The sequence below is a fragment of the Calidris pugnax genome, unplaced genomic scaffold (assembly GCF_001431845.1).
Source record: "Calidris pugnax isolate Ruff unplaced genomic scaffold, ASM143184v1 scaffold183, whole genome shotgun sequence".
NCBI lineage: Eukaryota > Metazoa > Chordata > Aves > Charadriiformes > Scolopacidae > Calidris > Calidris pugnax.
This window is the reverse complement of record NW_015090930.1, coordinates 3133646-3151881: the sequence shown is the minus strand read 5'-3', so window position 1 is coordinate 3151881 and position 18236 is coordinate 3133646. Positions and strand designations below refer to the sequence as shown.

At 39.9% G+C, this 18236-nt stretch overlaps 1 protein-coding gene across 1 annotated transcript in view; it reads right to left on the bottom strand.

Annotated features, from left to right (window-relative positions):
- Positions 1–125: 125 nt before the first annotated feature.
- The window catches only part of SLC6A5 (solute carrier family 6 (neurotransmitter transporter), member 5), a 41048-nt gene continuing 22937 nt past the window's right edge, over positions 126–18236 (bottom strand). Inside the window, exons 12-17 of the mRNA XM_014951583.1 lie at positions 17749–17861; positions 17329–17460; positions 16151–16250; positions 10294–10394; positions 6836–7003; positions 126–4382 (exon numbers count right to left, since the gene is read on the bottom strand). Of these exons, the coding sequence (XP_014807069.1) occupies positions 4227–4382; positions 6836–7003; positions 10294–10394; positions 16151–16250; positions 17329–17460; positions 17749–17861 (770 nt within the window). The 3' untranslated portion in view covers positions 126–4226. The remainder of the gene's footprint in view (positions 4383–6835; positions 7004–10293; positions 10395–16150; positions 16251–17328; positions 17461–17748; positions 17862–18236) is intronic.

Sequence of the window (18236 nt, the reverse complement as noted above, 5' to 3'; positions counted from 1 at the left end):
GGCCAGGGGCTGCCCGAGGGTGACAAAGGCCGAACCCCCAAACCCCCGTACCCCTCCCCCCTCACCCCCCCCCCACCCCAAGTCATCAACCTGAGTCCCTCGGGAATATCAAGCTCTGACCATTTGACAGATATTTGACATGCACACCATTTAACTACAAACTAAGAAACGAGTGTCTCTTACAGTGTTAATAGCAAAACAGAGACGCTTTCTGGGATGCCGCTTGCCGAGGCTTTGCAGCCTGCAACCCACAATCCCTACAAGAAATCTTTCCCTTGCAAGAAAAAGCAGAGCTGCAGAGTAAGAAACCAGTAAGAAACCAACGTCTGCCATAAATAAGCAATAGCTTTAACACAGGCAACAAGAAATCATATCCATACAACCATACATATATTCAAAGAGACCAAAGGAATTCAAACTAAATCAGGTGTGGGAATTTCATGGTAAGAGATAGCCACACAGTGTATCGGAAGCGATGATCTTCAGTGCTGAGGCACATCTAATGTGGTCAGTGGAGCAGAACCTAATCAAAAGACTACTTTGACCCAATTGAAACATCACATAAAGGCAATCCAAGTCTTTTTTCAATTAAAGGTCATTTTGTTAAACCCTTCTTTTGGAAACAAAGTGCTGCCGCGTCTAGCTGAAACACAGGTTTTGAACATTGCATATTAAAAACACTAGGAAGACCCAAAGAATTTGAAGATGGCAAGCATTTGCATTAAGTATAATCTTTAATGCATACAATAATGCATCTCAGCTCATCCAGAAATGCAATTTCATTTCAAAGAAAAAATATGCAACATAAGTATTTTCACCAAATTTGAACATTTTTTACTCACAAGATAGATAGATCTGCAAGTACGTACATCACATTTTTACTAATATGGCTTTTTCCCCTCTTTTTTTTTTTTTTTAAAGATCTTTACTGGTATTTAATTAGTTACTAAATTTATTTTTAGAAAATTATCAAAGTACATGCAAACTTTTCCTAGAACATGGTACATGAAGTGCATTCCCAAACTTTAAGGTTACTTCTCATTTAAAGAAGACACTGCTGGTTAATTTAATCTCAACATTCAGATTTGGCCAGTGAAATACTTTTAAAAAAGCCTAATATGAAGAAAAAAAAAAAAATCTGCTTTTAACATACAGTGAAAACTTCATATCCTCTGTGATTTTGTATTAATTTCTCCCTCCTCTCCAAAAGTTTTTGCAAGCCTAGCAATAGAGGTCAAAGCTGAAGACAAGTATCCGCTAGAATAAAATCACTATCATCTGTTTTCGGAGTTTCAAAGTCAAGCCTAATCCTGTGCTAATGACTTAGCAGGCACAGGAACAACATCTAAATTAAAAGCAAGCAGATTAATTACATAAATCATGGAAAGCAATTCAATTTTTCATATTCATTCCAGTTTGGTAATCCCAGCCAAAGGAAAGATAGAATAACCTTGCAGTTTTCCTTCCAATGATATCTCTTTTATACTTAAGGTAAGACAGTAACTGACATCCTTACACCGAGGTAATTTTATTGCAATTAGTTAATCCCAGTTCCAGCACATGTCCTGAGACAGGTTATTAAGTGAAAGGATTCAGAAAACTGTTAAGTGACTTGAGTGTTTTGGTTTTTTTTAAAACAGGAACAAACCTATGGACTTATTTGGGGGTTTTTAACCACAATAGTAGTTCAAAGAAACTAGCCTGGACTCCAAAAATAAACCCAAGATGCTAGGAAATATTGGTTAAGAGAGACCTAAAGCTATTTATCCTGATGAAAATACATCATTACCACTAGAGATGCCGACTTGGGTTTCTTTCTTCACCCAGAGAAGACCCCTCAGCCCCATGTAGACATGGGGACCAAATTTCCAGCTCATCTTTATGGACCTTCATTACATCAAGCAGAGTGTGGCTTCTGGAACCTGCCTCTGCCAGGGAAATAAAAGCCAGAAGAAAGAACAGCAAACCCCCTTATTAAAATAGCAAGCAAAGCTGGAACTGGGGGGCACAGCTTTAAGGCAGAGAAGCTCAGAGAAGGGTCCTGTCCGCCCACCGCGTGAGACGGGGACCAACAGAGCCAGCGGAGTGGAGATTCAGGGACAGGACAACCCCTGGTGATGGCGCTTGGCTTGTCCTGCATGAGGATTAAAGGTCTCCAGCAGTGCCTGGAACCGGCAACACTAATTGCCCCGTGAAAGAGGATGTTCAGCAAAATGATTAATATATTCAATATACATATATATATACACACACAGAGAGAGAAAATGAAAGTGTAACGTTAAGGTTTAGGTTTTGTTTTCCTTGACAGGATGAAACAACACGTCTACTGATCTACGGGCACACATGAACTGAAGAGTTACCTGAGACCCTGTAATATGAAGACAGACAGACAAAAAGATCGGGGTAGAAACGGTCCCCTGAAAGGAAAGAACATTTACTGGCTACTACAGTGGTGTGGGGGGGGAAGGAAAAAACAGGCTAAACTACTCTAAGCTCACCGTCTCTACACTGATTGATAAGATACTTATAGGGACAGGAAACATCACTAGTACACACTACATGAACACTGAGCACTGTTAAAAAATATCATATTTGTATGTATAGGATATAACAAGATAGTAAAGGTTACAGTTTTGCCAATTATTGAAGATATATTTTTCTCCCTCATTCTAGTGCATTTACAATAAATTGGGCTAATTTTATATTCAGATAAATAAATGTACTCTTAAAAAGCTCTATTTTGACTCTGCCCAATAGGTAACAAAACTATTTAAGTCTAATATTCCTATCATCATTTATATCTGATTTCTAAAATGTACTGATTTAGAATGTCCTATTGCTATGGAATGTTGTAATGGCCATCTACTAAATTGTCCTCTCCCCCCAACCCTCACATTTTGTATATCTAAGATTGCATCCCTGTGGATGACTGCAGTGGTTAATTGCTGGGGGTTTCCTCTTTTTTATTTAATGAAAATGTTTTAAATGAAAAAAAAGAAACAAAACAAAATAAAACAACCAAAACCTATGTACATTTCAGAAAGAATACTGCTTTGAAGAATTTACGTGCTATATATATAATATATAGACAAGTGGGGTTCTGCTATTTCCCCGTTGGTTGAAAGAGAAGAATACATCGTCTAAGGTTATATAAAGAGGAGAATTATAGGAGAATGAACGGGGAGTCACAAAGTTGAACAGCACATCTAACTTCTAATAACTGTTGTCGGGTGGTAACTAGACTACACTTACCACTGTAAGAATATAAAGTTAGGCACAAATTATATGATGGCTTCTTGAGAAGATACTGTGACCAAAAGCAAAGAAACGAGGAAAACTACGTTCAGAGGACTGAAGTGAGTAAAACCACAGCTGCACTTAGGTTGGAGCAAGGATTTAGACACTTCCTATAACTTAGGCATTTTTAATTGAAATAACAGATATCAAATTATCAAAAGAAATGTATGACAGCACTCTAAGCAGTGATGCCCACAAACCTCAGTCTTGCGCCATTTCCAAACCACTTCTAGACTCAAATGTAGTTTAGTCCCAGTCTAAAAGTTCTTTAAATTTTGCTTTTATTTTTCTACTTGAAAAGACCAAATGGATTATTGTGTTTCTGTTCAGATCTCCCATATTGCTTCCTGGTGTGCTATTTAAAGGGTCCTCAAAGTCAGTATAATTCATACTCAGGAAAGAGCGCACAGGCACAAGGGATCAAGGCTGCTCTCAGTGCAGACAAAGCGACCCCGCTTACTGTCTGAGCCTTATGCCTGAGCCTACAGGAGACCCCCTTCTTTGCTCACTTCCATCCCATCTGAGGCAGAACTTCCCTTTGGTCACACTGGTAACAAAATCCTAGTCCTAACCATAGTGACCTGTTACTTGTGTGAAATGGGTCAAATTCTGCACACAATTTCCTTAAAGGATTTTTTTTTTTCCATTGTGTTTTGTTTATTCCTACATCACCTGACAAAACCTGGTATGTCACCCGTTGCACAACAGGTTTTTGCTGTTTCACTGGGTCCAGAACACATCACGGGCAACACCTACACCTGGAAGTGGTCTAGCTAGGTCTTCCCTATGGCATGCAACAGTGAGTCCTACTTTCCTAAGCAACCACTTTCAGGCGCTGCGAAAAGGAAAAGAAGAAAAGGCGAGGAAACAAAATGGAAGAAAAATATCTGAGGAGGCTGACAACGTTATTGCCACCCACGTAATAAATATTAGCATTGGGTTCCCAGTTCTATATCCTTCACTGGCAGTTTAAGTCCCAGGGAAGAGGTTCCCAGTGGATCGATCATATTCATGTACCGTTCACCGCGGTGCTTGGCCAAAAAGGGACCCCAATCAGGCTGTGGAGAGCACACCAACTTGAGTCGCTGCAAGGTGGGGGAGAGAAAAGAGAGTCTCATTTGAAGTTACAGAGCAGAATTACAGCGCAGAAGAAATGAGGATAGGCTCATTTGAGATTATTGATGATGGAGCCCTGCAACGCTCCACTGCTCAGTGTTTGTTTTGCACAAAGTTTGCAAGATTAATAGACGATAAAGTGCCCAGATTTTAATTAGACATTCTCCCCCACACCATATGAGGGGAGCTCAGAACCACCGCTACAGATTGCGCAGCTCGCTTACTGAAGGACATGTGCCCAATTACTTAATCCAATGGTCTAAGCAGTGGGTAACTGCATTAAAATAATTGGATTTCTGTTTAGCATATTTCCCACAAGTCTACAAATGACCAAAAAGTAGTACATTGCTATGAATGAAGAAAGATTTTAATTTTGAGATGACAAAATGTTTCATTTCGATCTGCAGGAAAAAAGGAAGAGGAGAATGTTAACCTGGAAAACAACAAAAATCTTCTAATCTTTCTGCTGATTTCTTTATTGAATATATAATTTGATTGGCGCATTTACAGATAAAAAGGAAAGAAAACATATTTCTGATGACTTAAGAGGGAACAATTATATGTTTATTACCTAATAAAGTGAATCAGACCTCTATATCGGTTATTTTAATCTCTGCTTAATTACCAGTTTGCAACTCTTACCTCCCAAATCAACCATAATAATTTTATGCAGCAGACTGAGTATTCTGGAAATACTGAGCTACATCTGAAATAGCTTCAGCAAAAGCCCCCTTCAAAACAGACCCAACTTTTTGGTGTTTCTTTGGGTGCGCTACAAGAGAGACATTAAGGAGAGCACCCTGTTTTTGTGGCGTTCTATATATACCAGTACTACGCATGTAAGTGAGAAGATTTGAAGCAAAACAACTTGTCTCAATAAGAGAAACTTATGAGACGATAAACAACTATGTTTAATTTCATGTCCAGTAGCGAGCAGTTGTCTCCTGACCTGTGCGCTCCAACATGCTCCCCACAAGAGCTGAATGGCCCTTTAGATAAGTGCCCTTGTTGCCTGGTGCCAACCGTGTGCTTGGATGCTCTCCTGAGGGTGTCCCACCACTTAATATTAAACTCCTTTTCTCCACATGAAGCAGAAAAGCTCTGTCTTTTCCCTTAGGCATGTGTAGTGTGACATATTGAGAGACCAAAAGATTATTCTCTTTTAGTACATATTCTCTCCTTTTCATTTTTGAGGCATGTAACAGCCCCGATGGGGTTTGCAGAAGAGCTGAAAAGGGGAGGTGAGTGTCTGTTCCTTATCTCCAGGAGGGAGCAGCACAAGCAGTGTGCAGTGAGGAGAGGACAGAGCTGAGAAAGCCTCAAAGGCCAAAAATGAGACCACTGAACTTCTTCAGATGACAAGGTGAATGCAACAAAGGGATGAAAAGCCAACATGAGAAACACATCGCCATACCACATCCTGCAAGGAGCGGAGGAGGTATTGAAAAGATGGGTAGACATGGTGCTTAAGGACATGGTGGTTAAGGACAGTGGTTTTGGCAGTGTTAGGTTAATGGTTGGATGATCTTAAAAGTCCCTTCCCACCTAGACAGTTCCATTCTATCATGCTGTGGTGGCAGCTGGGGTGGCAGGGAGGGCCAAGGTACAGAGGTAGGGAGCAGAAGGAGATTGCCATGTTTCTGGAGTGGCAGCAGGAAAGCAGCAGGAATCTGATTGGCAAAATAAACCAAAGCAGCATGTAAATAAAGTGCACCTGGAGGTGTTTTAAGCCCAGGAACCAGAGAAGATCAGCATAGTCAAGAAAAATAGAGATGAAGAAGGGGGAATGAAAAGATTGCCAGCTAAGTGTTCTAATGAGTAGCTTCATCTGTGGAGCAGGAGGTCTTATTCCTGAACTCGATCATCTTTAAGGTCCCTTCCAACTCTAACCATTCTATGATTCTATGAACTTCATCAAGTGGCACAGCCTCCTGGAGCGCATCCTGGATGCCTCGGGTACCCAACCATCTCACACTCCACAAACAGGCGACTCCTGATGGACCGTTCCTGACACGGAGCGCTGGGCTTGGGGCGAAACGATGCACCAGCAGCTGATCCTTCCCATGGCTGCACACTGCTTTGGCAACGAGGCCAACAGAGCCAGGGGAACAACTTTCACTCAGTAACACCACACCGGGGCACAGAAAATTTCTAACTCCTTCTAGTTCTCATAAAAGCAATAGCTTAACAATTTAGGAGCTTTTTTCTTTCTTTTTTTTCTTTTTTTTTTTTTTTGGAGGAACAGGAAATAGAAGGTCTGCATTTTAAATCAACTGAGCATCTCTTCGCAACACAATAAGTAGTTTACCAGAAAGCAATCTTAGCACTATTAGACATTCAATATCACAAAAATCAATGTAAAATAAAACAGGCAGTCTCCTGCGACTGTATTTTTAAGCAGCAAAAAAGGCAGAAGAATTACCTCGATAAATTTGCCTGGGGCTAGGTGCATTTTTATCACGAACATAACTGGGATCCAGATAACTGAGCAGGCCAGCATCAGCCATCCAAGCACCATGGACCAGCCTGGGTAGTGGTAAGCTCCGTACGTCATCGGTTCCCATTGGTAAAAACTGAAGCAAAGAATAAACTGGAAAGAAGGAAGAAAAACAAACACATTTGAAAAAGCAAAACAAGGCTGCTATGCAGCCAGTGGTAGGTATTCACACACAGATACATTGAATACAGATAAAAGTACATCCACCTACAGCAGGGCGATGCCACAAGCTGTAATAAACAGCTCAGAGTCTGAATCTAATGAGTTTCATGGAAATCTTGCAAAATCCCACAAAAAAAATCACTGTATTTATGCCAAAAGAATTGAAATTAGAATCTTGCCCCTAGAGTAACATGCTTTATTACATGGTCTATTGGCAGTTTTACCTAATGTGATTATGCTAAGTTACTCCATTTCACTTACTGTATGAATAGCAATACATCTGCTTACATTTCTGCATAATTCAGTAACTTTTGGGAAATGCCTGTGCTTGCAATAATTGCACACAGAAGATTTATAGCAGTATAACTAGGTGAAGACACGTATAAAAATGATCGGTTTTATTTCCAGAGATGTGCAGTAATTGAAAGTCTAATATTAGACTATCCAAATGTATCAAATATTAGCTTTACAGGGCAATAACAGAAAAGGATGTATTGCTTGGTTTTGCTTTGTCTGTTTCCAGTGCGTAAAAATTGAATTACAACTGATCAGTACCAATTTATTTCTCACTGTACGTTCGCTAAATATTACATTTGGAGGGAACAACAACAGAACATGCAAGTTTGAACTGACCTTGTTTGCTTTCCAAACTTGCTTTCCTTAAGAGACAACGTAATTTTCTATTCCCTGGTTGTGATTACTGGCAGTAGCTAAGAGTGCAAGTCTGATCAGTGAAGGAACCGAGCAATTTGCAGAAAAGCCTTACAATTCCCTTCAGAAGTGTAACAATGGCTCTAAGGCAGTATCTTGAAAACAGCCATTGGAAGCAAAAAAAGGTATTTTAAAAAATGTGCACAGGCCCTCATTTTAACACAACCCTCCAAAGGAAAAAAAAAATGTTATCCTAATACTATAGATTAAATTGGGCTACATCTTCAAACTTTTAAAAATGAATTTACAATACCTAGATATTCCACAAAAAACAGTTGCCACTGGATAGTTAAGCCAGATCTACCTGGTTTTCATGCACAGCAATACTGTACCTCAGCAAAGAGAATAGGCAGAGAAAAAAAATCTGTTTGGGAGGGTAGAATATCTTCATTATGCCCATTAAAGAAATTGTTACCATTATAGATTTCTTTTGCTCACAACTCAGGTCGAGCCCACCAAAACTCACTAATGCCTTCCCACATACGCTCCTGTCTACAAAAACTAAACCTTTTCCAGTTTTCAGAAAAAAAAAATATCCCACCTAATTCCTGAATTAACAATACCAGAAAGAATTTGCTAACTTTATCCAAAGCCTTTCCCATCTCTCCCCTAGAAATAAAAAGATTTACCAATGTTTATGCTGCACAAAAGAACTGCACTAATAGGAACTTCTCAGCATATAAACTGAAATACAACTTCTCTAGAAAAAGGAATTGCAGGTGATGGAATGACCATTTTGCTTCTTCACCCCACCCAGCAGACCCCACACTGTCTCCACACCTGTGTCTTAATAGAAATTCTAGTAACTTTTCTAATCTCGTCCCTAAAGATCTATGAATACTTGTAGGAACTATTTAGCACTGCTGTGAAATGAGTTTTTACAACCCTACGCAAATACTGATAATCTTGCCACACAGGTGGTCCAGGCCTGAGGACTTTCAGGCTGAAAGATGTGCTCTCAAACAGAAAATCCTGGTGAAGGACGGTTCAGTGGTTTTATGCTGACTTACCAAGCTGAAAGCTTTTGAAATGGCTCAAGGAATTCTTCTATTCTTGTGCCAAAACACGATATGCAATTCAAAATTTTATCTGTACTTGGGTTCAAATGTAAAGGAAACATTGAGCTAGACAGAAAATGTAGATGGAGATATTATACTTGGATTCTGGGACTTGAAAAAAACATGCGTAGCAATGGCAAAATTAAGGAAGTGCCATCTTTGAGATTAAATGGAGATCTAAATTTGAAGTAAAGCTTTATTCCAGGCTTGAGGGTGGATATAAAAACAAAATTAAAAAATAACCCAACTAACCAAACAACAAAAAAATCCCCAAAATAAAACAACCCGAAACAAACAAAAAACTAAACCAAACCCCAAAGCAAACAAAAAACCACCAAAACCAGGCAACCAACCAAAAACCCCCACAACCTCCCTTTAAATTTGAAAAATCTACTTATGTTTTTGTGAATCAAGCCTCTGCAGGTGAATGCCCAGCAGCACCCGCAGCGCCGCCAGCCGCTGTCGCACAGCGCCACCTGCCGGTGCCGGCGGAGAACAGCACCCCCCGCGGGCTCCGGCCGCCTGGGCTGGGCAGGGCGGGACCGGGCGCCCCGCGGCCTCAGCGCCTCGGGGCTCTGCGAACACAAGTGCCTATGCCCTTTCCTTTTTCCCCCTGTTTTCTCTCTTCTTTTTCTTTTATTTACCCCCTTTTTCTTTCTTCTTTTTTCTTCCTTTTTTCCCTTTTTCTTTCCTTCCCCCCTATTTTTCTGTTCTTCCCCCCCTTTTTTTCCTCCCCCTTTTTCCCGTTTTCTGTACTTTTCCCTTTTTTCTTGCTTTTTTCTTTCCCTTTTTCCCCTTTTCCTGCTCTATTCCCTTTTTTCTTTCCCTTTTTCTGCTCTATTCCCTTTTTTCTCCTTCTCTTTCCCTTTTTCTTTCCTTTTTTCCCTTCACTTTTCCCTCCCTTTTTTCTCCCTCCTGCTCCTTTACGTTGTTTAGAGAAACTGCACTGATTTCCCTTTGTTATCCAGAACACAATTACATCGACCTTTGCAAAACTATCTCCACTTTTGCATCTAAAACTTTGTCACTCAAATTTCCATGTTAGCCTTTCCAGAGCTTGTTTTTTACATTACTTTATGACTCAATGACTTTTTTTTTCCCTAGCTCAATCTGTGAAACGACAGGAGGATCATCTAATTTCCCCTCTCTTTCTATGTGTATACATACACACATATATATTGCACATGTCCACAGTAACCTATACTGCTGGAATATAATAGTATGCCATACTAATACTTTGCACAGCCACCACTGCGGCATTTGGAGACCCACCATCCCTTCTCTACCAAAAATACCCTTACTTATGCTCTTTTTTTCTACTACACACACTTGTGTGCGTGTGCCTAGGTATCTGCATCCAGGGCGGAATTACTGCTGTTCAGAAAAGTCAGGACTGATGAAGAAACAACAACAAAACGCTCTGGAGAAGACATTCAGAAGAATTTTGCTTACTGTTAAAATCGTTGGGGTCACGAATGCCCAACAGACTCTCCAGAATTTACTTGGCTGGAATCCAATCATCATTTCTATATCTTCACAAAATCTCTGCAATCCTGTAAGGAGCAAATGTAAATGCAATTAGGTGTGAAAGAAGCCAGCTGCAGTTTGCAACATCGCTCTCGTGATCTCCCCTGCATCTAATTACCAAAACAAACTCTGACTTGTGGGTTGAGAACTTCAATGGAGGGTCTAACCACACAGTAAAAAACGAGACTATTATGGAGGGAACCATTCTAATAAAATATTTACTTCCTGAGGATTAAAGCAAAGTTGAGCTTTTACATAGAGATTAAATGTTCGGTACGTTTCGGGTTAAAGTGTTAATAGCACATACTGGTGAGCTGCAATTATGTGCACACTTGTTATTTCTCTGTGAAGAAGAACCTTCTTAGTATCTGTGTATCTGTCTCAGTATAGACAATACCTATATTTATCTATATAGATATCTATCTATCTATAGCTTCTCTACACCTACTATGTGACTGGGCTGTGACCGTATCACTTAGCACTGAAACTGCTAACGTTTTCTTTTTCATTTAATATGTAAGCAATACTTAGAATTATCAGAGAGCACCTGTAAATATTTTAAATTATACTCAATATTGTTTGAACAAACAGATCAACTGACATGTTGATTCTTCAGATTATTGTATTGATTGCCTCTATAAATTTACTTGAGTTAATAAAGCATGCAAGATGGGAAAATGGTATTTTTTCAGCCATCTCCTCAGCTGTCTCTCTGGCCACGCCGTGTGACTGGAAAAGGTGTTGGCCCAGCAGCAGCGATTGCCCAGCTGATAAAAGCCAGTTTGCTTTTCTGCCTTGCTCTGCAGAGCTGGTTAGGTACATGGCCCCTAATTTCTCCAGAACTAATAAAAACAAAATTGGAATTTGTTCCAGCTTTTCTAATGAGGACAAGAAGAGGGAGGCCGGGGGTCCAGGGCTGAGCTCCTCCGTCACACAAACAATGCCAATTTGGGATTTATTTTGTCTAATAGAGAAAGCAATAGTCTGTCATTTAATTTTTACAAAGCATTATTCTAGAGCATTTAGTCCAATTTCATGATATAGAGACAGAGCTGAAGCTCAAATATTGGAGAGAAGTCACTGAGTAAAGGAGGAAATACTTGGAGCAAAAGTAATAAACTACTTTATGATTTTATTGCCCTTATAGTCAGCCACTGCAGCTCCTGAATATAAGAAGGGATAATCCCCAGGCTTGATCCACCTATTTTTGAAGCCTTCCTGTTGAACTAAATCTATCCACCAGGCTGTTCCCAGAATTAAGAAGGTAAAAAATAGCAAAGGCTCAAAATATTGTCAGTCTTCTGATGCACCTCCAAGAAAGCAGCAGGGCTTGATGGTGCAGAGCAAAGCTAAAAAACTGTGTTATGATAAGAAATAGAGGAGAAAAATCCGGAAATTAAACAAGAAAATGATATTACAAAGAACTGCGTTTGAGGGGGTGAGGGGAAGTACAACCTGCAGCAGATGTAAGCTTAGCTAACCCAAGGGGACACAGATGTTGCATTTTTTCTGTAACTGTAATTTCTCTCTCTCTTTTTCTCTTTTCTACCAACTACAGCAAGTGCTCTTCTTCAGAAAGCCTCTTCTCTCCTCTGTAAAATACATGCAATTTTTACAACCCATGGAATCACCATCCTTCAGCATCTGTTCGACTCATCGTGTGCTCCTCCATTTCCTTAGAGAGCTTCATATGCCTGGGCTGACCCTAACCCCCGGGGTCCCTGTCTTCTGGCCCCAAAAGGAGATCGTAGCTGCAACTGAATGATTTTATGTGTTTTAATTATCTCCTTATTACAGTTCAGTGCACCATCTGCAGCAAGCTACCTGGGAGATGCTCACACAGCATCCCCGGCATCAAAACTAGTTTTATACTAATTGCAGCAGCACAAGGTATGGGCTGGAGGGCCTTTCCACAAAGTTTAAGGCTCATCCAAGTCTCTCTACTTCAGCTACACTTGCTGCTGCAAAGGAGATCTACCTCACTGGAGAGTTCCCAGGGTCTTCTGCCTCCAAAATTCACGCAAGCTTCATGCAAATCTGCACAGATTTGTTTGAAACTCCAATTAAAGTATTTAGTTCCTTCTTGGAATTGTCAGTGGATATTCACAGTTTGAGGCACTTTTAAATATTAGCAGTTCAGGAGCCAAATGCATGTAAACAGGTAGAGGGATTACACAGTTCTCATCTCTTTCCCAGTGAAAGACTGAAAGTAAGTTTGTCAGGTTCCACAGAAAATTGCAAAGGATGCTTTAGTTAACAGAACGCCGACTGAATCTCAGTATATCTGGTCTCTCTCTCAGATCAGTCAGGCCTGCTGAATAACTTTGGGAAATAAACAATACACGATATTCCGTATCTCAATTCCCACTCTCTGAAGAGGGACGATGCATTCAGAAGTGCTGCAGATAGAAAATTCATTAAAAAGGAGGACGCAAATCAAGACAGACAGCTACTTCAATATTCTGCAACAGGTAAAATGTTCAATATTACTAACACTTACTACAAATGCACGGCAGCAGTTACCACTCACTCTGATGATGAACCTTCCCAACGACAGACTGTCAAAAAAACAGATCTAGAAGGACCCTGAGTAAAGGTAAGGTCATGCTTTTCAGCTTCCAGCAGTGTTTCACTCAAGCACAAGGATCCCTGTATTTAGCTTCCCATTACAAAATGAAACAGTGGGAATTATACTGATGATTAAATTAATACCCACAGCTCTAAGCTATTCTTTACCAATCATGCATCATAATCTAAACATCTGGAGAATAAACATCTATACCAGAATGTGAAATAAAACCCAGCATTTGACTGGATTATGTAGCACCGACTCTACTGAAAAATAAATGATTGCAAGGAAATAACCAAGTCTGCCTCTTCTTAATTTAAAAATCTCAACGCGCTCAGCAAGCAGAACGTGTAACAAGAACTAAAGACAGATTTATTTCATCATAAAAGCACCTGCCACTATTGTGCCAACCTGCTTGCTACGAAGAGTACAAGTATACAGAGAAAGGTGTCAGTGGAGTGTAAAACGGCAATTGTCAGAGCTTGAAAATACATTATGCCAATTTTAAGCACTGCTTGAAGGAATATAACAAGAGCAGCAGCTTCACTTGTATTTACAGTATGCAAATCACAAATATACAAGCTGCATTCCTACCAACGGTCCTTAGACAAGTAGCATTAATGCAGCAGAAGCAGCTATGATACATTAGTCAAGCGGATAATGACTGTAAAGTAAGTTTTTCCTTTTTTGTGTTAAAGACTGGAAATTCTTTAGTCTAGCAAAAGGTTAATTCCAGGGAACAATCTTTGAAACAGTTTATATCAAAAGCTTTACTAACCATAGAAAGAATGATTTGTAATTTGTCAGATCTTTTCCAAGTTTGATTCTGTTAAAGTAATATGTAACTTAAAAAAAAATTCTCTATTCAAGTCATTCCTTTGCAGTGCTATAATTATTTCTCTATTATTTTATGGTTTTGATAAAAGTTAGTGTTTTAAGGGATACTAAATTTGTTGGGCAAACCAGGCTCTAGCCAGACCAATTTCACTTACAGGCCTAATAAAATGTTCCACAAAGGCAGGTTTGTAGTGCTTCTGCCATCCAGTGCTCAGAGGAGGAATAGAGCTGGTGTTTGCTCCATACTCACCTTCGCCTTTATTTAAAAAACATACAGAGCAAAGAAAATCTATAGATTTAAGTAGTTTGGGGGTTATTTAAAAATATTCTGAGCAAGGAATTTTTATCTTGCACACTGATACCACACTTAGATGCGGTACTGAGGTGTAGGGGAGGACTTTGTAGAGTAGGGTAGATGATTGGACTCGATGATCCCAAGGGTCTCTTCCAACCTGAATGATTCTATGATTCTATGGCAATGGATTTAAAGGGGGCAATCTTTTTGGCACAGACCAGGTGGATGCTGTAGATACTGCTGGCCAGGAAGAGTGACAACATCCAGTGCAGAGCATTGTTCAGCAATGCTCTCAGCAAAAAGACGAGGAGTGTCGTGGTTTGGGAAGAAGGGAAAAAATCAAATCAAAACAAAACAAACCCTTATACTCTTCTTGAGCATTCCCACTCACCACCTCTTGTGGAATTGTATTGATTTTACAAAAGCTGGGAAATTGGTTCATACAATACACTAATGTCTCAAATGACATGTACCCAGTGGTGTTTCCACAGGAACAGGTAAATGCTAAACATGGTGGTAAAAGGGAGGAGAGAATGGGCAAACTTTGTATGTCTTCACGGAAACCGAAGCACAGAGCAATGACAAAACTTGCCAGCACTGATATTTCAAGCCAGGAGTTCTGCTAAATGACCCTCAAAATCCCTCTCTAGACTTCACTTCAGGAGGTATCTCAAAGCATTACACACAGGTCCTTTGAGAAGACTGAGTGTAAAGCTGAACAACAGTCACCAATATCATTCCACTCACGGAGATGACACTTCTAAACCTTCTCTATTCATGACACTTCTAAACCTACTCTATTCATCGACATAAAAAAACCCAAGCATTTTGATCAACCAAATGAACTTTTCTCTCAGTGTTTTGACTTTTTTCTGTTGTACTCTGTAACATTTCCTTGCTGGGTCCTATCTGACTTGGCTTACCATCACTCAGGCCTGCTTGCTGGATTGGACGTCAGTGGAGAAATACACTTCTGTATTTTCATAAAATTAGAGAAAACAAGGAAATGCTGATTCCTTGTCCTTTCTATAACATACAAGCAAGAGCAACAAATCCTGCATTTTTAATTATGCACAATCATTTAAATGCATTTATATTACACAGTGAGGCCCAAAATGTCTGTAGACCTAACTGTCCAGTGTACAGGACTACAGCCTAAGATCATACTGCTATATATGAACCTTCAACAGTACATCTGGGACTGTTAATGTCCAGCTGATAGAAAATATAACATTCATTCCTGTCCACAGCAACAGCAGAAACAGCCTTATCTTTGTCATCTTTAACACTGAGATTCAGATCTTGCTTTGCTTTTGAACACAAGTCTTAAGTGGCACCACCATACTCCAGACATAAATTAATCATCTCTTATGTAAGGAGATCTTCGCATTTACTACTACAATCACCTGAGATCACACAATTCCAAGAATCAATCTCCTGAAAGCACTGGACAAGTACGGGAGCATCACCAGCTGGTGCCAACTGATGTTGCTACTGTAGCATCAACGTCATTTCACTGCTTCATATTAACTGACAATCTTCCTCACAATCTCATGGACATCAACATGGATCAATATAACTGGTGTTGCCACTGGGCATAATTAATCGCTCTGAGAAGCCGTAGAGGCTTGATTCTGTGTTACAGAGAGATGGGCTAAAGGGAAGGCTGGATGTGTACATGGAAAATAAAACCTTCAAAAGCTGTTAAATGCAAAGATACCACCCCTGGCTCAGGAAGTCTCTCAGCCTAAAACTGTTGTAGTGTGAAAGAACCCCTGGAGAAGTGTCACTAAATGTCTGGTCTATTCTTACACCCTTCTCTAAGCACTGGCTTTAAGCTACTGGTGGAAAATGACATTAGACTATATTAAGGTCTTTTGAATACATATATTTGAAGGAATCCTATAGTAGTGAAGTCCCATTATGCTTTGTTAAAGAATAGGAAATTCTGAGGCTTTTTCTATTAAAAAATAAAATAAAGTGTTACTCCTTTCCTCGAGAATTTCATGTTACCAGCTACTTTACCGTATGCTAAAATGTTACTTTGACATAGGCAACCCAACAACAGTAATTTTTCTTACCATATATATAGGAAACTCCAACAAGCTCAAAGATGGCAATGATGACGAGAGAATAAGAAGCTGCATAAGTATCCACAAGCTGCAACATGTACATTCCACCCTAAAGAAAAAAAAGGATAAAAGAGTCATTACCCGTGGCATATAGCTGGTGTCTCCCTTCACATGGGTCACAAATCTAGCTGGCACTGAGATAGGCAAAAGGGACAGGAGCAGGACCCAGGACTCCCTATCCCAAATAAGCATCCACACGTTGAGCGGCGACAGGCTCATGCTGTAGTTTCTTCCTTGTGGCTGAATGAATATCAAATCCAACAAGAAAAAAGCAGAAGGTAAACCTGAGTCCGGTAGCTAACACACCTTGGGAGGACATTGGGTTTGGTCCTTTCAGATTAAGAACAGAACTGCAACAAGACCTTTCACCAGCAGCGTTTCTAACCTCTTAATATTGTGGCAAAAATTTAAAAAATCACCATTGAAATCAGGAATACTGTAATAGTGAGTCCAGTTCATCCCTTTGGGAAGGATGTCATGCCCTATCTTCAGGGCAGAGGTTAAACAGCACAATTCAAGTGAAGGAAGGACTGAATCCATGCTAGGCTTTGGAACAGCAAAGTTGGGCTGGCAGGTGATGAGGTGAGGGGAAAGAAAGAAATAAAAGGTAGGAAAATTATGAATAAAATAGTAAAATAGGTTTTGTGCACCTCTTCTTGAAATTGTTGAAAGTTTATAATGCTGGAGCAATTAGTGGACATAAGACACTGAAGACTATCACCAGTAGATGAGAATTTCATTATTGACACCACAGTTTGCCAAGACTACCAGTATACATCTAATCTGGGAGGAAAGGCACCCAAAACTGGTGTGCTTTCTTATATGACATACAAACTTTATTTTTTTTCTTAAATGAATACCTAACTTACGCGATTAATTTGGAGATGTTTGGCTAGGGATAAATTTTAAAAGTCGGATTCTTAGAAAGATTTGAACAGCAAAGTCTTTTAACTATATCTCATTCAGAGCACTCATTTAAAGTAAAAAAAATAAGGCTTTCAGACTCACACGGTGTCTTTGCGCATGTGGCAGAATTCAGCCTCATCTTTTGCAACTTGCACAGGAGGAGAACGGCCGCCAGAGGGGGATTTGGGACAGACAGTGATGCTCAAGGATAATATTATTACCTGAGTGATCATAGGAAATCCCATGATGAAAAAGGAGACGCAGCACCCAAGAGTGAACAGTGCCTTGTGCGTACGTAAGTATTTGGGGAACTCATCCGAAACGGAGGTCACTATCGTCTCGATAGTGGCAAACTGAAAGATAAAATAACAAGGATTAGTTTCAGCGCACGCAACCCATGCAAAGCAGTCCAACCTGATATAATGGAATTTAAGACAGTATTTTGAATCCTAGGTGTTAAATGCTCAGATGTCAACACCAAAGCTTCACCCAAATTATTTCAGCATTGACGGCCTTACCTCATTCCTCTGTTTGGAAAGCGGTTCACTGACCGCGTGGAAAATAGCGATTAATCTCGTGGTCCTCCAAACAAATAAATAGGACATGCAAGGGGAAAAGAATGGGAAACAAAAGCAGTTTACCATAGTGTCCAATCCAAGTGTCAGAAGCATCAAAAAGAATATTATAGCCCAGAACGGAGAGAGGGGAAGCCTAGTTAAGGCTTCTGGGTAAACCACAAAAGCAATTCCAGGACCTAGAAACAAGGAAAAAAAAACAGGCTGTGACATCCTGCACCGCACTAACACTGTTGACTAAATGGAAAAGAGGGAGAGGTGAAGAGTCATACTTCAAAGTCTAATATTGCAATATTACTTTGCTTGATATAAGTAAAAAAGATCCCGTTCAGTCTCACCTATTTACAGAAATATTTAAGCATAGCAGAATTTAGCCCCACATGATTAATTTCTATATTGGCTGTAAGTTTCAAAACACTCGTACATTCCTACTTTCCAAGCTGCAGCCCAGTATACTAACATATTGATCCAATCCTGAAAAATAAACACAAATCATGTACTGCAGCTACGTTTCCTTCCTGCCCTATGATCAAATTCCTGCCACCGTCCCTGCC